Source organism: Stegostoma tigrinum, chromosome 12 (genome assembly GCF_030684315.1).
Source record: "Stegostoma tigrinum isolate sSteTig4 chromosome 12, sSteTig4.hap1, whole genome shotgun sequence".
NCBI lineage: Eukaryota > Metazoa > Chordata > Chondrichthyes > Orectolobiformes > Stegostomatidae > Stegostoma > Stegostoma tigrinum.
Window position 1 is genome coordinate 19,212,543 of NC_081365.1, and position 22,766 is coordinate 19,235,308.

General features: G+C 45.5%; 2 protein-coding genes across 3 annotated transcripts in view; one reads left to right on the plus strand and one right to left on the minus strand.

Moving 5' to 3' along the window:
• Positions 1-8,379: 8,379 nt before the first annotated feature.
• On the minus strand, positions 8,380-18,862 carry LOC125457011 (SH3 domain-binding glutamic acid-rich-like protein 3). Its single transcript, XM_048540686.1, has 3 exons — positions 18,815-18,862; positions 9,968-10,135; positions 8,380-8,514 (listed from the first exon to the last, which is right to left on the minus strand). The coding sequence occupies exons 1-3, from the start codon at positions 18,860-18,862 to the stop codon at positions 8,380-8,382; spliced, it is 351 nt and encodes a 116-aa protein (XP_048396643.1).
• The window catches only part of pigp (phosphatidylinositol glycan anchor biosynthesis, class P), a 28,320-nt gene continuing 22,949 nt past the window's right edge, over positions 17,396-22,766 (plus strand). Inside the window, exons 1-2 of one of the 2 annotated variants that reach the window (XM_048541301.2) lie at positions 17,400-17,440; positions 20,349-20,443. The gene's annotated coding sequence lies outside the window, so the exon portion shown is untranslated. Of the gene's footprint in view, positions 17,441-20,348; positions 20,444-22,766 lie in introns of both variants that reach the window. The other variant, XM_048541302.1, reaches the window with a different exon arrangement.

A 22,766-nucleotide genomic window follows, 5' to 3' on the forward strand; every position in this document is an offset into this window, starting at 1 on the left:
AAAACAAGGAGCTAACTGATCTAACCGCATGGCAGTTGCGATTGTTTAGCTTAATCCCTTCCCTGGTGCAGACACAGTCTCCAACATAGTAAAATCACTCGACTATTATTCACACTTAATGCTGGATTCATGCCAGTAAAACTGCACTGTAACTTTGTACTCAATTAAATTTTGGTGAATCGTTCACTTATTTGTATTGATTATTGCATACAATGGGGAGGCGATGGCCCAGTGGTATTATCGCTGGACTGTTAATCCAACCACCCAGATAATGATCTCGGGACCCAGGCTCGAATCCCACCACGGCAGATGGTGGAATTTGATTTCGATAAAATATCTGGAATTAGGAATCTAATGAAGATCGTGAATCCATTGTTGATTGTCAGGAAAAACCCATCTGGCTCACTAATGTCCTTTTAAGGAAGGAAACTGCCATCTTTACCTGGTCTGGCCTACATGTGCCTGCAGACCCACAGCAATGTGGGTGACTCTTAACTGTCCTCTGGGCGCTTGGGGATGGGTGATAAATACTGGCTTAGCCAGTGATGTCCTCATCCCGTAAATAAATAAAAAAAACACAAATTTTGAACAGAATTTTGTAAACAGTTAAGAACTAGACGCATTTTTCTCATTAGTGTTTTCCATATGAATGATCATGTGATACTTGGTCCAAAGATGCAACATAGATCTAGTTCTTAAAGTGGTATCATCTGAGTTCAAATATATCATTGCTGTGAGATGGCATTTATCACTGTCTGCCATTAATTAGATGTACCTTGCATTTTTTTTTAAACTATCAAGTTGCTGAAAGTGAGAGTTAATAGTGAGAGTGAGCATAAGAGGATATCCTTGAACCTGAGTGACCAGAGTAAGCAACGGTTTCTTTTTTAAGGATTCTGATTGACGTACTGTGCAATGAACGGCAGAAGAACTGGAAAGAAATTGTACGTTAATTTCTGAGAAGATTTAATGCCAAATCGGGTAAGGAAACAAATTGAGGGGGGAAGGGGGAGGGAACAATTGATTTCCGAGGGAAGGAGAAAGGAAATAAGGAAGTAAAACATTACATTAAATCTCAGTCTTTAATTCTCAAGCAGAATTGAACCTTGAACAAAGGTTCCATAGTTGTAGCAGTTAATTTTCAGCACCATAATGGCTTACTTGCGGTAATTAACATATACCACCTTATTAAATGGTTATTTCAGTTGAAAAGGACAAGGTTTTAATTTCATAGATTTGGTTCATGTTGACCATGCAATTCAGAAACTTTGCCTTTGTAAAAAAAAGGCATTGTGTTGCCTGCTGTCTTTTCAACAGCTAAAACAATGGCACAAATTGGACATCAGCTTTTGAGCTCACTCATCCATCTGTCAATTGTCCAAAGTTGCTGTTGTGTTAATGTGTCAATAATGTTGAGAGGTAGTAACTTAGTGGTATTATCACTGGACTGTTAATCCTGGGACCCAGCTACTACTTCTGGGACCCAGGTTTGAATCCTGCCATGGCAGATGGTGGAATTCAATAAAAATCTGGAATTAAGAGTCTGATCACCATGGATCCATTGAGGTCTGGTTTACTAATGTCCTTTCTTGAGGGAAGGAAACTGCCATCCTTAGCTGATCTGGCCTTCGTGTGACTCCGGATCCACAGCAAAGCAGTTCATTTAAACTGCCCCCTGGGCAGTTTGGGGATGGGCAATAAATACTGGGCAAGCCAGTGATGCCCATGTCCTCTTAATGAATAAATAAAAAAAGGGTACTTCATATCCTTGCCCTTTTTTGACAGAAAGCAAGGGCCTGTTCCTAATTCTGGTGACATTTTTTAAAAAGAAATTGTTTAATTGTTTTTAATGAGTCTTCCATTCCTCTTTAATAAAGAAATGTGAATGCTGAAGATCTGAAACAGAAATTGCTGCAGAATCTTAGTTACAGGGACTGTTCCTTCCTGGACACTTTGTTCCACGACTAGTCCATTCCTAACATGTTCCCCCACTTCCCTGTAGTACCTTGCTGTGCAATCTGGGAAGGTGTAATACTTAGCAGCTCACCACCTCCCTCCTATATAATCAAGGCCCCAGACACATTGTACAGATAAAACGAAGATTTACGTGCACATTTCTCAATCCAGCCTACTGTATCCATGTCCACTTTACATTTGGGTAGAAGAAACAGCGGTTGAGTTGTAGATAACAGTGTGGAGCTGGAGGAGCACAGCAGGCCAGGCAGCAGATCGCTGGGGCGGCACGGTGGCTCAGTGGTTAGCACTGCAGCCTCACAGCGCCAAGAACCCGGGTTCGATTCCAGCCTGTGCAGAGTTTGCACATTCTCCCTGTGTCTGCGTAGGTTTTGTCCGGGTGCTCTGGTTTCCTCCCACAGTCCAAAGATGTGCTGGCTAGCTGGATCAGCCATGCTAAATTGCCCGTAGTGTTCAGGGGGTGTGTGAGTTACAGGGGGATGGGTCTGGGTGGGATGCTTCAAGGGGCGGTGTGGATTTGTTGGGTCGAAGGGTCTGTTTCCACACTGTAAGAAATCTAATCCTCTGCTAGCAAAAAATGCTTACGCTCTGTCCGTAAAAATGTTCCTGAGCTTCTAGTTGCCCACCACTTTGCCACACCACCCTGTTGCCGGGCAAAATCTGTTTCAAGTTGGCTGCAGTGCTATGGCAAGGTTCAGCACAAGGATAAACAGCACCTTATTTTCTCGTGGGAACACTGCAGCCTCTAGAACTCCATATTGAGTTCAATTATTTTTAAGCCTGAACACCTTTCTTGTTCTTTACCCACACCTCATTCCAGGCCTTTTCCCGACATGAGCTGTTTTCAGAACAGCCAGCCCATTTTCAGCTACTCCATTGTCCCTGTATTAACTTGTCTCCTTCCCTGGTTCACAACCAGCCATCTCTTGGCCTAACTGTCACTCTCCCTCCCCCCGTGCCCCTCTCTCGCTCTCCCTCAGCCCCACATCATCATAAACAAGTGCCCTTCCTGCGCTACTATCTGTTGTAAAGAATGGAGTACATGCTACTTAGCAGAGACATTGTCATTTCTCCTAACGTTAAGACAATTGCGAATGACTGCACTATAACCAAAGTCCAACTGTTGCTGTTACTAGTGATAGGCAAAGCTTGTGTGCGGTTCCTAATTTTAAAAAAAGCACCTTCTCGAACTTATTCCTTAGAGTTCTGCCAGTCCTACAACCGTTCAAGAGATCTTTTCCTCCAACTCTGGTGCCCAGTTTCATTTATGTCATAAAGGAAGGCCGTTGCTGTTTGCCAGCATGTTATGGAGCAATTTAATCATACCGATTCTAGCTCTGTAACTGTGCAAGTTTAGTTATTTCAAGTTGTGATCAGAGGTAATGGGAATTGCAGATGCTGGAGAATCCAAGATAACAAAATGTGGAGCTGAATGAACACAGCAGGCCAAGCAGCATCTCAGGAGCACAAAAGCTGATGTTTCGGGCCTCGACCCTTCTTCAGAGAGGGGGGGATGGGGAGAGGATTCTGAAAGAAATAGGGAGGGGGGGGTGGATTGAAGATATTTGGGGGAGAAGATAGGTGGAGAGGAGGCGGGATGACGTTAGTAGGTGGGGAATGGAGGTGCGGCTTGAGGTGGGAGGAGGGGACAGTGAGAGGAAGAAGAGGTTAGGGAGGTGGGGACGAGCTGGGCTGGTTTTGGGATGCAGTGGGGGGAGGGGACGAGCTGCAGGGTTCCCAAGCGGAATATGAGTTGCTGTTCCTACGGCCTTTGGGTGGCATCATTGTAGCACTGCAGGAGGCCCAGGATGGACATGTCTAAGGAATGGGAGGGGGAATTAAAATGGTTGGCGACTGGGAGGTGCAGTTGTTTATTGTGAACCGAGCGGAGGTGTTCTGCAAAGCGGTCCCCAAGCATCCGCTTGGTTTCCCCAATGTAGAGAAAGCCACACCGGGTGCATCATCCTCTGACACTTCCGCCATCTACAATCCGACCCCACCACCCGAGACATTTTTCCATCCCCACCCTTGTCTGCCTTCTGGACTCTCTCCATGAATCCCTCGTCAGCTCCACACTCCCCTCCTACCCCACCACACCCAGCACCTTCCCCTGCAAAAGCAGGAAGTGCTACACTTGCCCCCACACCACCTCCCTCACCCCCATTCCAGGCCCCAAGATGACTTTCCATATTAAGCAGATGTTCACCTGCACATCTGCCAATGTGGTATACTGTATCCACTGTAACCGTTGTGGCTTTCTCTACATTGGGGAAGCCAAGCGGAGGCTTGGCGACCGCTTTGCAGAACACCTCTGCTCGGTTCGCAATAAAAACTGCACCTTCCAGTTGCCAACCATTTTAACTCCCCCTCTCATTCCTTAAATGACATGTCCATCTTGGGCCTCCTGCAGTGCCACAATGATGCCACCCGAAGGTTGCAGGAACAGCAACTCATATTCCGCTTAGGAACCCTGCAGCCCAATGGTATCAATGTGGACTTCACAAGCTTCAAAATCTTCCCTTCCCCCACTGCATCCCAAAACCAGCCCAGCTCGTCCCTGCTTACCTCGCCTCTTCTTCCTCTCACCTGTCCCGTCCTCCCACCTCAAGCCGCACCTCCATTCCCCACCTACCTCATCCCGCCTCCTTGATCTGTCCGTCCTCCCTGGACTGACCTATCACCTCCCCACCTATAGTATCAGAGATAATGGGAACTGCAGATGCTGGAGATTCCAAGATAATAAAATGTGAGGCTGGATGAACACAGCAGGCCAAGCAGCATCTCAGGAGCACAAAAGCTGACGTTTCGGGCCTAGACCCATCATCAGAGAGGGGGATGGGGGGAGGGAACTGGAATAAATAGGGAGAGAGGGGGAGGCGGACCGAAGATGGAGAGTAAAGAAGATAGGTGGAGAGAGTGTAGGTGGGGAGGTAGGGAGGGGATAGGTCAGTCCAGGGAAGACGGACAGGTCAAGGAGGTGGGATGAGGTTAGTAGGTAGCTGGGGGTGCGGCTTGGGGTGGGAGAAAGGGATGGGTGAGAGGAAGAACCGGTTAGGGAGGCAGAGACAGGTTGGACTGGTTTTGGGGACTTCACCAACACCTTCCACCCCAACCTTCAGTTCACCTGGGCCATCTCCAGCACATCCCTCACCTTCCTGGACCTCTCAGTCTCCATCTCAGGCAACCAGCTTGTAACTGATGTCAATTTCAAGCCCACCGACTCCCACAGCTACCTAGAATACACCTCCTCCCACCCACCCTCCTGCAAAAATTCCATCCCCTATTCCCAATTCCTACGCCACCGCCGCATCTGCTCCCACGATAAGACATTCCACTCCCGCACATCCCAGATGTCCAAGTTCTTTAAGGACCGCAACTTTCCCCCCACGGTGATCGAGAACGCCCTTGACCGCGTTTCCCGCGACACATCCCTCACACCCCGCCCCCGCCACAACCGCCCCAAGAGGATCCCCCTCGTTCTCACACACCACCCTACCAACCTCCGGATACAACGCATTATCCTCCGACACTTCCGCCATTTACAATCCGACCCCACCACCCAAGACATTTTTCCATCCCCTCCCCTGTCTGCTTTCCGGAGAGGCCACTCTCCCCGTGACTCCCTTGTTCGCTCCACACTGCCCTCCAACCCCACCACACCCGGCACCTTCCCCTGCAACCGCAGGAAATGCTACACTTGTCCCCACACCTCCTCCCTCACCCCCATCCCAGGCCCCAAGATGACATTCCACATTAAGCAGAGGTTCACCTGCGCATCTGCCAATGTGGTATACTGCATCCACTGTACCCGGTGCGGCTTCCTCTACATTGGGGAAACCAAGCGGAGGCTTGGGGACCGCTTTGCAGAACACCTCCGCTCAGTTCGCAACAAATAACTGCACCTCCCAGTCGCAAACCATTTCCACTCCCCCTCCCATTCTCTTGATGACATGTCCATCATGGTCCTTCTGCACTGCCACAATGATGCCACCCGAAGGTTGCAGGAACAGCAACTCATATTCCGCCTGGGAACCCTGCAGCCATATAGTATCAATGTGGACTTCACCAGTTTCAAAATCTCCCCTTCCCCTACTGCATCCCTAAACCAGCCCAGTTCATCCCCTCCCCCCACTGCACCACACAACCAGCCCAGCTCTTCCCCCCCACCCACTGCATCCCAAAACCAGTCCAACCTGTCTCTGCCTCCCTAACCGGTTCTTCCTCTCACCCATCCCTTCCTTCCACCCCAAGCCGCACCCCCAGCTACCTACTAACCTCATCCCACCTCCTTGACCTGTCCGTCTTCCCTGGACTGACCTATCCCCTCCCTACCTCCCCACCTACACCCTCTCCACCTATCTTCTTTACTCTCCATCTTCGGTCCGCCTCCCCCTCTCTCCCTATTTATTCCAGTTCCCTCCCCCCATCCCCCTCTCTGATGAAGGGTCTAGGCCCGAAACGTCAGCTTTTGTGCTCCTGAGATGCTGCTTGGCCTGCTGTGTTCATCCAGCCTCACATTTTATTACCTCCCCACCTATACTCTCCTTTCCACCTATCTTCTCCTCTATCCATCCTCGGTTTGCCTCCCCCTCTCTCCCCATTTATTTCAGAACCCTCTCCCCATCCCTGTCTCTGGTCTGGTGCTCTAATGTCTAAATCTTCACCTGGTCATTAGATATAGCTCTGCTGTAGAACACACACTTGCTAGATCTTAATGTAACCACATATTTCAAGTTCAAAGATAATTTGAACTGCAGATGCTGGAAAATCCGAGATCAAGTGTGGAGCTGGATGAACACAGCAGCATCTGAGGAGCACAAAAGCTGACGTTTCGGGCCTGGACCCTTCAAATATTGGGGGTGTATGCCATTGGCCAAACTCCACAACTAATTTCAGGCCTACTAAGGGAGCGACAGAGAGAAAGAAAAATCAAGCATTTCTCTGTCTCCAAATGACTTCTGCTTAAAAGGTTTATGGCAGCTGAGGCCACGTTAAGTTTAGCTCTGATGTTCCTAGCGCTTGCGTGCCCTGTGTTGTTCATTCCTCTCATGTGGGTACTATAACGACGTGCAATGGCAAATTTGAATCAGGCCCACCTTATCAAATTCAGAAACAGAAACATAAATTGGTGGAAAAGCTCAACAAGTAGGAAAGCATCTGTGAAGTGAAATCGGATCGCTTCAGGTCGACCGTGAGGAAGGATCATTCGACCCAAAATGTCAACACCCATTTATATCCACTAATGCTGCCCAACCTGCTGAGCTTTTCCAGCAATTTGTTTTTGTTTCTGGTTTAGAGCATCCACAGTTCTTTCAGTTCTTGTAGAACATAGAACACTACAGCGCAGAACAGGCCCTTTGGCCCTCAATGTTGTGCCAACCTGTGAACTAATCTAAGCCCCTCCCCCTATATTATCCCATCATTATCCATATGTTTACCCAAGGACTGTTTAAATGCCCCTAATGTGGCTGAGTGAACTACATTGGCAGGCAGGGCGTTCCACGCCCTTACCACTCTCTGAGTAAAGAACCTGCCTCTGACATCTGTCTTAAATCTACCACCCCTCAATTTGTAGCTATGCCCCATTGTACAAGCTGAAGTCATCATCCTCGGAAAAAGACTCTCACTGTCCACCCTATCTAATCCTCTGATCATCTTGTATGTCTCTATTAAATCCCCTCTTAGCCTCCTTCTCTCCAATGAGAACAGACCCAAGTCCCTCAGCCTTTCTTCATAGGGCCTGCACTCCAGACCAGGCAACATCCTGGTAAATCTCCTCTGCACCTTTTCCAATGCTACCACATCCTTCCTGTAATGGGGCAACTAGAACTGCACGCAATATTCTAAGCGAGGCCGCACTAGCGTTTTGTACAGTTGCAGCATGACATCACTGCTCTGGAACTCAATCCCTCTACTAATAAAACCTAACGCACGGTAAGCCTTCTTAACAGACTATCAACCTGGGTGGCAACTTTCAGGGATCTGTGTACATGGACACCAAGATCCCTCTGCACATCCACACTACCAAGAATCTTTCCATTGACTCAGTATTCTGCCTTCCTATTATTCCTCCCAAAGTGAATCACCTCACATTTATCCATATTGAACTCCATCTGCCACCTCTGATGAAGGGTCTAGGCCCGAAATGTTAGCTTTTGTGCTCCTGAGATGCTGCTTGGCCTGCTGTGTTCATCCAGCTTCACACTTTGTTATCTTAGTTATTTCAAGTGCCAACTTCTACCTTCATTTATTTAAAAAACAACAATTAGGCCAGTTTTAATTGCCATGACTGGTTGTCAATACAGCTAAATACAACGGTTTGTGATTTAAATTGTATTGTTTTATCACACCGACTAAGTATTTACCAGAAAATGAACACAGTTGTGTATCGCAGCATGTGTTGAATCAGCTTTTTGCGATATAATTTTCATTGCAGTCGGTTGGAATTTTACGGTCTAACTGCTCTTTCTCTTTCCCCTTCAGTTTTAAGAAGTGATCAATCTCTTCATTCTCCACAGCATCATAAAACTCCCAGTAATTCTATTTTTTAAAAAAAAAGACCTTGTGTCAAATTGTTCTAACTTATGCATGTGCTTCTATATATGTTCAAACACAGTAAACAATTTCACAACGCTAAGGGCAGGGTCTAGTCAGAGTGTTTTGGCTGCCAGAAACGTAAATGTATTCATTACATAAATTCTGGATTCTTGAGAAAGGAATGAGGATTTGAGAAGATTTCCATTGGAACTCGTGACTTTATCTTGCGTGATCTGAAGTACCCTCATTCCATTGCTCCTGCCCACCAAAGTCCACTCATATTGTTGATCCTTAATCTGTCACAAATTGGTTGCGACGTGTATAAACCCCTAATAAGTGTACCAGTGGGGGATTAATTACAACGTGTTTCTCAATTAGTAGGACAATGCCCATATACATTGGTTCAACACCATTTCAACACATAATGTTTATGCTGTTGGAACAACATTAAACGCATCAATTCATGTATGTGCTGAGTGAAACCCAGCAATGAACTTGTTTCATCACACGATTTATACATCCGCTTGGTTTCCCCACTGTAGAGGAGGCCACAGCAGGTGCAGTGGATACAGTATACCACATCAGCAGATACGCAAGTGAACCTCTGCTTGATGTGGAAAGTCGTGGGGCCTGGGATGGGGGTGAGGGAGGTGGTATGGGGGCAGGTGTAGCACTTCCTCGGTTGCAGGGAAAAGTGCCGGGTGTGGTGGGGCTGGAGGGGAGTGTGGAGCGGACAAGGGAGTCACAGAAAGAGTTGTCCCTCCAGAAAGCAGATAGGAGTGGGGATGGAAAAATGTCCTTGGTGGTGGGGTCGGATTGCAGATGGCAGAAGTGTCGGAGGATGATGCGTTGGATCTGGAGGTTGGTGGGGTGGTACGTGAGGGGTATTCTGTTTTGGTCGTTATTGCGGGGGCGGGGTGTGAGGGATGTGTTTCAGGAAATGTGGAAGACACGGTCAAGGAAGTTCTCGACTACTGTGGGGGGGATGTTGCAGTCCTTGAAAAACAAGGACATCTGAGATATGCGGGAGTGGAATGTCCCATCCTGGGAGTAGATGCCGTGGAGGCAAAGGAATTGGGAATAGGGGATGGATTTTTTGCAGGATGGGAGGAGGTGTATTCTAGGTAGCTGTGGGAGTCGGTGGGCTTGAAATGGATATCAGTTTCTAGGTGGTTGCCTGAGAAGGAGACAGAGGGGTCCAGGAAGGGGAGGGAGGTGTTAGAGATAGTCCAGGTGAACTTAAGGTTGGGGTGGAAGGTGTTGATGAAGTGGATGAACTGTTTGAGCTCCTTGTGGGAGCACGAGACAGTGCCGATACAGTCATTGATGTAACAGATCAATGTAAAGGAGAATTTTAAGCTGAGATCTGATGTTTTGCTCCAACATTGATTTTAACAAAAATTTACTTTTCATGTTCTATTTCACTGGTTGTAGCAATAAAATAGAGATTTCTTACCCCACAGTAAAAATCGTCATTGAATATTTGTGGTGGAAGAGCTGTGGGATTGCCTGTCCTGTTTCTCATTTCTTCCAAGATTTCTTCACTGACTGAAACATCTATCAATTTGTACTTTATTCGTTTTATTTCTAGTACTCTTTCCACTTCTGCCTGTTGAGATCTGACCTAGGACCAGTGAAGAATCTACTAAGAACTAAAATAGAAAATCATCTTTGGCACTTATCATCCAGAGACTTCCCACGTATACAGTTTCTCAGCAGCAATGCTATATTCAATGAATGTTCTCTGAAGAATGATAAACCCTTAAGTTTAATTCAAGACAGGCTTCTTTTATAAAACTAAACTTCCTGGAGTATTTGTCCTAGTGTCACTAGTGTAAAATGCATTTGTAACAATATTTTAAGTTTTCTGCCTTGATGTGTAATATTGAATTGAAGTCTGTTAGCGCTGGACTCTACAAGAGCATTAAACATAGTGTCAGCCTGTTGTGAATGACTCAGCACTATATTGTAAGGTGCATTTATCCCAAGTACCTTAAGGGACTTTTTCTGCCTCTCTTCAGTACAGTTGATTTCCTTTGTAGATCAGGTTCTGAGGGACTAGTTAGCAGCAGGTGTGGCTAATACTATGGTAATAAACTTTCATCTTGAGCTCAAAGTTCACCATAATTTAAATTTGAAGTCAAATGCAACACCTCCGATAAATTTGTGGTTAACACCAGAAAATTGTTACTATCTAAGGCTCCTGGATTAATACAGAACTGATTTATGGATGTGCTTCAAAAAAGGACGAAGTTGCTGCCCATTTTTTTCTGAACAAGGATCCCGATCTACCATGTCAACTTTCCTGCTCCTCTGTTGCTGCTTGGCCTGTTGTGTTCCTCCAGCTCCAGAATATATTATCTCTGACTCCCGCATCTGAAGTTCTTAATATCTCGAATTTGCTGCCTCTGCACAGGTTGGAGCTGGAGGAACACAGCAGGCCAGGCAGCATCAGAGGAGTTTTCTACTGAAAAACGGTCCTGACCTGAAATGTCAACTTTCCTGCTCCTCTGGTGCTGCCTGGCATGCTGTGTTTCTCCAGCTCCATACTGTGCTATCTCTGACTCCAGCCATCTGCAGTCTTGCTGCCTCTACTTAGTTTGACCTTTTTGTTTGCACTAATTGGTCTTCCAGCCAAGTCCAGAGAAAAACGGAAAGATGGATTTGATTTCTGTACCCCTAGCCCCTGCATTTAAGAGCTGTAATAAGCTGGAGCCCAATCACTAGTCTCCGTACTTCTGTGCAAGGAGGTATCGGTACATGTCTCAGCTGCTACAGAGGGCCTTATTAACATCTCAGACTAGGCTCATTTGAAAATAATTTCTTCAAAGGCATGAAGTTCCCGGCAGTGGGTAGAACTACTGAACATCTGCTACTGTGGCTATTCCTATACCTACAGGAAGATAAAATCATTGTGATTCTACTTCTGTTCACAGAGTAGGTATAGTGGCTAGTTACTGGGAATCAATAACCAGTACCAACAAATACTTTATCATTAAAAGCAAGTAGGTCAATCCTTGGCAGGCAAGAAAATGTTTAGCAATGATTTTGCTGTCTTGTTTTTTTACAAGACAACATGGGAGCTGTCAACAAAAACTGCCCCTTTGAAATGGTGATAAAATGTGAGGCTGGATGAACACAGCAGGCCCAGCAGCATCTCAGGAGCACAAAAGCTGACGTTTCGGGCCTAGACCCTTCATCAGAGAGGGGGATGGGGAGAGGGAACTGGAATAAATAAGGAGAGAGGGGGAGGCGGACTGAAGATGGAGAGAAAAGAAGATAGGTGGGGAGGAGAGTATAGGTGGGGAGGTAGGGAGGGGATAGGTCAGTCCAGGGAAGACGGACAGGTCAAGGAAGTGGGATGAGGTTAGTAGGTAGGAGATGGAGGTGCAGCTTGGGGTGGGAGGAAGGGATGGGTGAGAGGAAGAACAGGTTAGGGAGGCAGAGACTGGTTGGACTGGTTTTGGGATGCAGTGGGTGGAGGGGAAGAGCTGGGCTGGTTGTGTGGAGCACTGGGGGGAGGGGACGAACTGGGCTGGTTTAGGGATGCGGTGGGGGAAGGGGAGATTTTGAAGCTGGTGAAGTCCACATTGATACCATTGGGCTGCAGGGTTCCCAAGCGGAATATGAGTTGCTGTTCCTGCAACCTTCGGGTGGCATCATTGTGGCACTGCAGGAGGCCCATGATGGACATGTCATCTAAAGAATGGGAGGGGGAGTGGAATGGTTCACGACTGGGAGGTGCAGTTCTTTATTGCGAACCGAGCGGAGGTGTCCTGCAAAGCGGTCCCCAAGCCTCCGCTTGGTTTCCCCAATGTAGAGGAGGCCACACCGGGTACTGCATCCACTGTACCCGGTGTGGCTTCCTCTACATTGGGGAAACCAAGCGGAGGCTTGGGGACCGCTTTGCAGAACACCTCCGCTCGGTTCGCAACAAACAACTGCACCTCCCAGTCACGAACCATTTCCACTCCCCCTCCCATTCTTTAGATGACATGTCCATCATGGGCCTCCTGCAGTGCAACAATGATGCCACCCGAAGGTTGCAGGAACAGCAACTCATATTCCGCTTGGGAACCCTGCAGCCCAATGGTATCAATGTGGACTTCACCAGCTTCAAAATCTCCCCTTCCCCCACCGCATCCCAAAACCAGCCCAGTTTGTCCCCTCCCCCCACTGCACCACACAACCAGCCCAGCTCTTCCCCTCCACCCACTGCATCCCAAAACCAGTCCAACCAGTCTCTGCCTCCCTAACCTGTTCTTCCTCTCACCCATCCCTTCCTCCCACCCCAAGCCGCACCTCCATCTCCTACTTACTAACCTCATCCCACCTCCTTGACCTGTCCGTCTTCCCTGGACTGACCTATCCCCTCCCTACCTCCCCACCTATACTCTCCTCCCCACCCATCTTCTTTTCTCTCCATCTTCAGTCCGCCTCCCCCTCTCTCCCTATTTATTCCAGAACCCTCACCCCATCCCCCTCTCTGATGAAGGGTCTAGGCCCGAAACGCCAGCTTTTGTACTCCTGAGATGCTGCTGGGCCTGCTGTGTTCATCCAGCCTCACATTTTATTATATTGGATTCTCCAGCATCTGCAGTTCCCATTATCACCTTTGAAATGGTGATGTGTTCAAATAGTCCTGACAGAATACCCATTGTAGGAATAGCAAGCAAATAGGTATGATAAACAAAAGTACAAAGGCAATGTAGGCAAATGACTCCTGTTTAAATTTTATCAGGGTGCATGTGAAATTATGTCTCCATCATATGTTCAAAATTATAATGTGTGAAACTGATCTGGTTGACAAAGAGTGTTTTCAGGATAGTGGAAAATGATAAACATTAAGTTTTCCATTATTATCCCACAGCCACTGCCTCCAATGCCCCATCACCACATCTGTATGTGCCCACAACCATACTTGCTCTCGGAATATGCCACTTGAAAGTCCACCTTTTGTGGTAGCTACTAATGACAGATGAATGGTACAGAAATTAACCTGGGTTTGAGATGTAGTGATAGCAAAATTGCTGGCTGGGTTTCTCTCTACCTGGGTAACTGCATAAGATTCAACACTGCATTATAAGATGGACAAACTTGTTGAGATGTGATTGCATGGGAGAGGATATGGAGGAGATTTACCAGGATATTGTTCAGGCTGGAGAGTTTCAGTTAGGAAGAGAGATGGGATAGACTGGGATTGTTTTCCATGGAGCCAAGGAGACTGAGGGGGTGGGGTAACATATTGAGATGTGTAAATTAATGAGGGGCATAGACAGAGAAAAGCTTCCCTCATTGATAGAGGGATCAATGACTGAGGGGATGATTTTAAGGTAATGGGCAATAGGTTTATAGAAGATGTGAGGAAACCTTTTCGCTCAGATGTTGGTGGAAATCTGGAATTCATTGCCCAAAAAAGGGTGGTAGAGGCAGAGATCCTCATAGCGTTTTAGACATATTTAGATGTATAGTTGTGATGACAAGGTGTACAAGGCTATGGGCCAAATGCTGGAAAAGGGGATTATAACAGTGTCTACATCAGTCAAAAACAACAATGAGCTGAAGGGCCTTTTCTGTGCTGTAGACCTCTATGACTCAATGGGAGGAGGAAAGTAAGAGAGGAAATTGCAGAGGGTCTGGTTACAACCTTGTTTACAATTAATCTTTGATACAGAATCTTTGTTCCACTTCAAGCTGTGTGCCATCCTGGCTTAGAATTCTATTGCAGTTCCTTTGTTTGTTGGGTCAAAATCTTGGAACTACCTCCTGTATGGCAATGTGGATGTAGTAACACACTAAGGATGCAATGTTTGAAGAAGGCAGCTCACCACTGCCACCACTTAGGCAATTGATGATGGGCAGTAAATGTAGGCCCAACTGGTGACACCAATATCCCATAAATAAATTGAAATAACTGAAAAGAAATTCAATGCGCTGCATAACTTAAGTGGCTTCTCAAATACTCTATGCAACTGCCTGAGATTAATTTCTAACCAAAAGAGCACAAAAACGAAGATGTTACCGCAAGCCTGTTTACAATAGGTTACCTGATAGCTAACTGTAGCCACTTCTGTGCATTAGGCCTTGGGAAGGATGGTGGGTCTTAGAAGACACAGTGAGGATTTACTGGAATGCTATTGGGATCAGTAGGTCAGTTATGCAAAACATCAAAGAGCCCTGGAGGAGTTGTTCTTACAGCAGATTGTTCAATATTAACAAAAGTTTAGAAACTGCAAATGATAACAAGGCTATAGATTTGTAAATGACAAAAGAATTAAAGGTAATATGTAGGTGGGGTGGGAGAGGAAATCATGCAGCAAAATTGTTGCCACCTGGATTTTTCAGTCTTAGTGGACGTTTAATGCATCATGCCCACGCCAATCATCAAACAACTAGCCTCATCCCATTTTCGAGCACTTAGCTCATAGCCATGCATGCTACATTTCAAGTGCTCATTTTGATACTTTTTAAATGTTCCGGCCTCCATCACCTTTTTTTAGCCAATTAGTTACACACAAGCACAATCCTCTGACCCTCAAATCTCCTCCTAGATGTCGTGCTTCTTACTACTTAATCAAACAAGAGCCCATGGTTTTGGAGATGGTGTATTAGCATGGATAGAAGATTGGCTAACTAATAAAGTATAGAGTTGGGATAAGGGGGGTCATTTTCAGGGTGGTAACCTGTATTGAGTGGAATACCACAGGAATCAGTGCTGAGGTCACAAGCTGTGAGGATGACTCAAAGAGTTTGCAGAGAGATATAGACAAGTTAAGTGAATGGGCAAAAACTTGCCAGACAGATGGAATATGTTGTTGCAAAATGTGAGGTTCTGCACTCTGGCAAGTGTATTCAAATAGAGAATGACTATAGAAAGTTACATCATAGAGAGATTTGGGGGCTTAAGTTTTAAAAAGCTAGCATCCAAGTTCAGCAGGGGATTGGGAAGGCAAATAGAATGTTGCCCTTTATTTCAAAGGAATGAGTGTAAAGCTAGTGAGGTCTTGCTAAAGCTCTACAAGGTACTAATTAGAATACAACTGGAATACTGTGAACAATTTTGATCCCTAACCTAAGGAAGATAAACTAGCATTGGAGACAGTGCAGAGAAGACTTAGAATGTTGATCCCAGATATGCAGGATTGTCTTTTGGGGCAGGTTGAGTTGGTTGGGCCAGTATACATTGGAAATTAGTAGAATGAGAGAAGATCTTATTGAACAGAATGTCTGGGACCAGAGGGCATAATTTCAGGATTAAGAAGTCACCCTTCTAAAACAGATGAAGAAGAATTTCTTACGAGGATAGTGAATTTGTGGAATTCTTTACCACGGACAACTATAGAGGTTGGGTCATTAACAATATTTAAGACTAAGATTTGTAATCAATAAAGGAATCACGTGATATGAGGAAAAGGCAGGAAACTGAAGTTGAGGATTATCAGATCAGCCATGATCTCATTTGAATAGTGGACCAGACTCTGTGGGCTGTTTGGTCTCCTTCTGTCTTTATGGCCTATGATCTTAAAACTATGGTCCTTGGTTAAGGGGAGACGTGTCTCTCTCACTCTCTTTCTCTTCCCTCTATCCTATTTATACTCCTCAATACTTTGAACAGCTAAATCAGGTCAGAAATCACATGACATTGGGTTATAGTCCAACAGGTTTATTTGAAAACACAAGCTTTCAGCGCCGTTCTGTACCTTCAGACCTAACCTTATCTACCTTCTGTCTTCAAGGATCTATGGACGTGCACACCAATATCTGTCTGATCCTCTGTCCATGGGCTCTTAGCTTCTTCTTAACCCATCTGCCATACCAAATTGCATAGATTGCAGGTTCAGTAAAAAAAAGCTTTTTAAAAAGGGAATTAGAGCTGAAATTGAAGTTGTAACTAAAACGGAAAGCTTTGCTGCACTATATAACAAGAGATAGGAGTGGGGAAAAATGGATAGTTCTTTCAAAAAGAGACACAGGGAAGATGGCGCTCATAGTTACCTTTTGTGTCATACAGGAGAGTGCTCTCAATCATTGGACAGAAACCAGAATTCCCTACTGACTCAGAGATAGTAGGAATTTCTGATGCTGGAGGCTGAGATAATAAGATGTGGAGCTGGAGAAATACAGCAGGCCAGGCAGCATCAGAGGAGCAGGAAAGCTGACGTTTCGAGTCTGGACCCTTCTCCAGAAATGCAGGAGGGGAGGGGACTCTAAAATAAATAGAGAGGGGGGGGCGGTGATAGAAGGTGGATAGTGGGGCAGATAGGTGGGAGAGAAGATGGACAAGTCAAGGATGTGGAATGAAGCTAGTAAAGGAGAGTGGAGGGAGGAAGTTGGGATGGGGGTTGGTCACTGAAGGGGGGGGCGGATACTTAGGAGGGAAGACTGACAGGTCAAGGAGACCGGGATGAGGAGGGGGCTGGTCTTGGGATGAGGTTGGGGTGGGGAGATTTTGAAGCTCGTAAAGTCCACATTGAGACCATTGGGTTATAGGGTCCTAAGGTGGAATATGAGGTGCTGTTCCTCCAGTTTCCGGGTGGCATCATTGTGACACTAGGAGAGGCCCAGGATGGATATGTTGTCCGGGAAGTGAAAGAGGGAGTTGAAGTGGTTCCGGACAGGGAGGTGTTGTTTGTCGCGAATCAAACGTAAGTGCTGAACAAAGTAGACTCCGAGCCTCTGCTTGGTTTCTCAGATGTAGGGGAGGCCACATCGGGAACAGTGGTTACAATAAATCATGTTAGCAGACGTGCTCGTGAAGATCTGTTTAATGTGGAAAGTTTTCTTGGGACCTGGGATGGACGTGATGAGGGAGGTGTAGGAGTGGGTGTAGTACTTCCTGTGGTTGCAGGGATTGGTGCCGGGGGTGGTGGGGTTAGCGGGGAGTGTGGAGCGGATGAGGGAGTCGCAGAGAGCGCAGTCCGTCTGGAAGGTAGATAAGGCTGGGGCGGGAAATATATCCTTGGTCGTGGGGTCAAATTGCAGGTGGTGGACGTGGTGGAGAATGATGCGTTGAATCCAGAGGTTAATGGGGCGATACATGAGGACAAGGGGAATTCTGTCTTAGTTTTTATCGCGGGGAGGGGGAGTGAAGGCTGAGGTGCGGGAAACGCAAGAGATGCGGTCGAGGGCTTTTTCAACCACTGGGGGGAAATTGTGGTCCTTGAAAAATGAGGATATCTGGGATGTCTCATTTTGGGGGCAGATGCAGTGTAGTTGGAGGAATTAGGAATAGGGGATCGCATTCTTGCAGGAAGATGGGTGAGAGGAGGTGTAGTCTAGGAAGCTGTGGGAGTCCAGTGTCACAATGATGCCACCCAGAAACAGAAGGAACAGCACCTCATATTCTGCCTTGGGACCCTACAACTCAATGGTCTCAATGTTGACTTTACTAGCTTCAAAATCTCACTACCCCCAACCTCATCCAAAGACCAGACCCCCTCATCCCCACCTCTTTGACCTGTCCATCTCCCATCTATCTGCTCCTCTATCCATCTTCTATCACCACTCCCCCTTATTTATTTCAGAGCCCTCTTGCCCTCCCCCATTTCTGAAGGGTCCAGACCCAACACATCAGCCTTCCTGCTCCTCTGATGTTGCTTGGCCTGCTGTGTTCCTCCAGCTCTACACCTTGTTATCCCCCACTGACTGACGATCAATTGGGCTGAAATCAATTCGCCTCCTACATCAGGGATCAAGCTGGGAATTTCTAAGTTTGATGGGTCACTGTCACAGTTTCACTTACACAAGGATTTCTGCAGTGCACCAGAGTTCGAAGTGATTATGTTGTTGTGCTGGACTGAGAGAGTGTGAATGTTAAACGGCCCGCTTTCGTTAGGGAGAGATCCCAGGGCCTTCGTTTAGTTTTAAACTCGAGAAGGTTCTACTGGACCTGGGCAACTCCTGCCAAATGACTGAGCATAGGAGGGCTCACGATTTTGGTTGATGCTTTTCTTTAATGTCTTTCTGAAGCCTCGCAACGTTTTTATCAGATTTAATACTGTCTCAAAAGCAATCATAATTGATGAGAATGGAAAAATTTGATCTTATACACCCCTGAATGGGATACGGAACTCACCGAATAATTTTATATTTATTCTGGCAGAAGCTTTACCCAAATACTTGGAATAAACTAATTATAGTTTCTGTAATTTAGTTTCGTTATTTAGTTAGTCTAGTTCGTTAATGTCAACAGTGATCAAAAGCCATGTTTCTAACAATTAGCAAGAAGGTGATACTTCGGTGAAAACGTTAGTGAGTTATACTGCCCCCGGCGGACTGTTCGTGTTCACTGTGCTACATTTACCTCTCTCGATGCTGACACACTGGAGATGTACAGCTGGACTCCGGACATACCTCCTCCCAGCGTTAAACAAGCCAACTGTTCTTCACTAAACCCCGACCTCACCAACTTCGGCTCTGCCCGTTACACAAGCTGCCTCACCGTCAGAATTTGCGAGGTTCTACCGAAGAGAATGTGCTTTAAGGACAGACTATATTGCCCATACATACGATTGTTTTTTTAAAAAAACTTACTTTTGGAAAACGGCTACCAATATCACAGATTGTTTGAATTGAGCACAACTTTATTTTTAAATCATTTTATGAAACACACCTAAAAGTCAAATGTGTGAATCGGAATAATATGGCAGTTGATAATTCTAAAAATTGCGCATTACGTATGGAATTTTACAGAGGCTGAGAGATGTAATTTGGATATCAAAAGTACACTTGGGGGGGAAGGAACACAGCGAATGAATACTCAATGAATGGCAGAAGAGCAGGAAGCTCAGGTAGACAGAAGGATCTTGGGATACTTGTCCACAGATCCCTGAAGTTGGCAGGGCATGTTAATGGGGTGGTTGAGAGAGCATACCAGACTCTTACCTTTACCAGTAGAGGCAACTATAGTAAGAGCAAGGAGGTCATGTTGGAGCAGTATAGAACTTTGGCTAGGTCACAGACTGAAGAACTGTGTGCACTTCTAATCACCAGGATAGGTAGGATATGACTGAGGGAGAATTTTAGCTTCCAAGAGAGACTGTTTTAAAGTGGAAAAAAAGAAGCTTTTTTTAAAAGTGAAAGGCACGAGATTTAGACGGGAATTGAGGAAAATAGTTTTAACCCGGAGAGTTGTGGGGCTCTGGAAGGCATTTCCTGGGAGGGTAGTTGAGACAGGAAACCTCAATCTTTAAAAATGCTTGGATAAGCATTTGAAGTGTCATAACATTTAAGGTTATGGGCCTTGCACAGGAAAGTGGGATTAGTGTAGATAATAGTGTTTATCTGACGGTACAGCCTTGATGGGCTGATGGGTCTCTTCTGCATGGTTTGATTCTGCACAGTTTCATGAATAGAGATGGTCCTCTGGCTCCTTGCCTTTCTGTCATAGTCATGTAACAAAGTGTGGAGCTGGATGAACACTGCAGGCCAAGCAGCATCTCAGGAGCACAAAAGCTGCTTGGCCTCCTGTGTTCATCCAGCTCCACACTTTGTTATCTTGGATTCTCCAGCATCTGCAGTTCCCATTATCACTGTCATAGTCATGTACCAGCTTTTGAAGCTGAAGTTTGAGGTTTTGCTCTGGATTTTGTGCATGTGATATTTAAATACCTCACAGATAGAGAACACCACAATCAGAGGGTGTCATTCTACAGTGAAGATATTATACTGAAGCACCAGCTGTCTGTTGTGTGCATGCAGAACGATCACCTGCTTCACCCCCCCCAAACAAAAACGGTTGCTTAATGAGCAAGATTTCTGGAGTCCTGACCAGCATTCTTTCTTCAACAACTTTGATTGAACCAGATAAACTAATCTTTTATCTCTTCACTCTTCAGGTCAGGAGCAAAATGGGCCTTTACAAATTGTCAATGAGTTTCATCTTCCATGAAAACTTGGGCTGTTTCTCAGCCAAATACCATGTTATATATGAGTAAGTTTAATTTTTTTTTCTTCAAAGTGAAGTTTTTGATGACTTCCACTGCCAGTAGAGAAACTAGGGAACTCATATTATAGTCCTGGCGCTTATCTCTCACATGGCGGTTGACTGTAGAAATTGTGGACGGATAGCAATCACATACAGTAGCTTTATTTCACCTCTACTCATTCCTATCTTCTAGCTTGGAATTTGATATTGCTTTTGAAATGCCAATAAATCAAGACAGTGTAACACTGTAAGCGAAAGAGTAAGGGCTTAAACTTATGTCAAGTGTTTAGTAACAACATGTGAACTTGCAGATTTGCCATGTGCTTAAAAAGAAACATCAGAACACTGTATGACTCTATAACTCTGTAACTCAAAAGGTAACAAAAACACTAACTATTACTGACCATCCAAGACACCAAGTGTCTGTATTATTCTTTATAAAATTTGATGAGATCAAAAAGGCCATAAGACCATAAGAAATAGGAAGATTCAATAGGATCATGGCTGATCTGACATTCCTTCCATCCACTTTCATGCCCTTTATCCTTAACTCTTGATTCCTACTGATCAAGAATCTATTTATCTCAGTCCTAGATATACACAAGGACCCTGTCCCCACACCACTCTATGATAAGGAGTTCTAAAGATTCTCAACCCTCTGAGGTTCCCCCATGCCTCAGTCTTACATTGGCACTCCTTTATTGCCCTCTGGTCCTAGACTCTCCATTTGAGGCAAAACATTCTCTCGCATTTACCCTGTCAAACCCCCTAAAAATCCTTGATGGTTCAATGAGATCGCCTCTCATTCTTCTAAACTCAAATGAGTAGAATCCCAACCTGGTTAGCCTTTGCTCATAAGACAATCCCTCCATACCAGGAATCATCCTAATGAACCTTCTCTTAACTTCCTCCAATGAAATGATACATTTCCCTAAATAAAGGAATCAAAACTGTTCACTGTATTCTGGATGTGGTGTCAGAAGCATCTTGTGCATATGCAGAAAGACTTCCCTACTCCAATTAGAATAGAATCCCTTCAGTGTGGAAACAGGCCCTTCAGCCCAACAAGCCTACACTAACCCTTGGAGCATCCCACCCAGACCCATTCCCCCTATAACCCACCTAACCTACAGACCCCTAAACACTATGGGCAATTTAGCTTAACCAATCCACCTAACCTGCACTTCTTTGGACTGTGGGAGGAAACCAGAGTACCCAGTGGAAACCCATGCAGACTCAAGGAGAATGTGCAAACTCCACACAGTTGCACGAGGGTGGAATTGAGCCCAGGTCCCTGGCGCTGTGAGGCTGCAGTGCTAACCACTGAACCACCGTGCCACCAAATTCCCTTGAAATTCTCCAATTCCCTTGAAATAAGAACCAATATTCCATTCACCTTCCTAATTACGCACTGCATCTATGAGTTAGCTTTCTTTGTTTTATGCATAAGTATCCCCAAGTCCCTTTGTGTTGCATCTTTTCTCCATCAAAATAACACTCTGTTCTTTTGTTCTTCCTTGCAAAATGAACAAGTTAGTATTTTCCCATATTATACTCCATTTGCCAACATTTTGCCTACTTACTTAATCTAACAATATCTCTCTGTAATCTGATGTATCCTGCTCAAAATGTGCCTTTCCATCTATTCTTCTATCACCTATGAATTTGGTTACAGTACATTCACTTCCTTCCTCCAAGTCATTAATAGATAATGTTGTAGTCCCAGCACCGATCCCTGTGGAACACCACTGGTCATAGATTGCCCACCTGAAAAAGAGCCCCTCATCCCCACTTGCTGTTTCCTGCCTGTTAGCTAACCATCTATCCATACCAATATGCTACCTCCAACAACATGGGCTTATCTAAATAGAGATATTCATTTGAAAATAAATATATCCATTTTAACTCATCTGCTTAGAAGGATCTTACCTTTCTTCTGTTCTCTCTTGACCTCTCCTTGTCCCTAAATAGGAGTATGCTCATTCAATATCTGATCTTGGATGATCGGGAATTTTCACTAGCTAAATATTTCCATCCCTGTCACAAACACTATTCCCGAGTCACCCTTATTGCTAGTCACTGTGGGAGGGGGAACAAAACCTAAGGTTTTAGACTAGATTTGTAGCTCGGGTTGCGGATGTTGTGGTTGATTGTCTTGCCAAGCTGGTTCGCGAATCTGAAACAAGGTATTAAGAGGGCTAAGAGAGGACATGAGATATTGCTGGCAAACATGGTTAAGGAAAATCCCAAAGCCTTTTATTCATATATAAAGAGCAAAAGGGTAACAAGAGAAAGGATTGGCCCACTTAAGGACAAAGAAGGAAAGTTA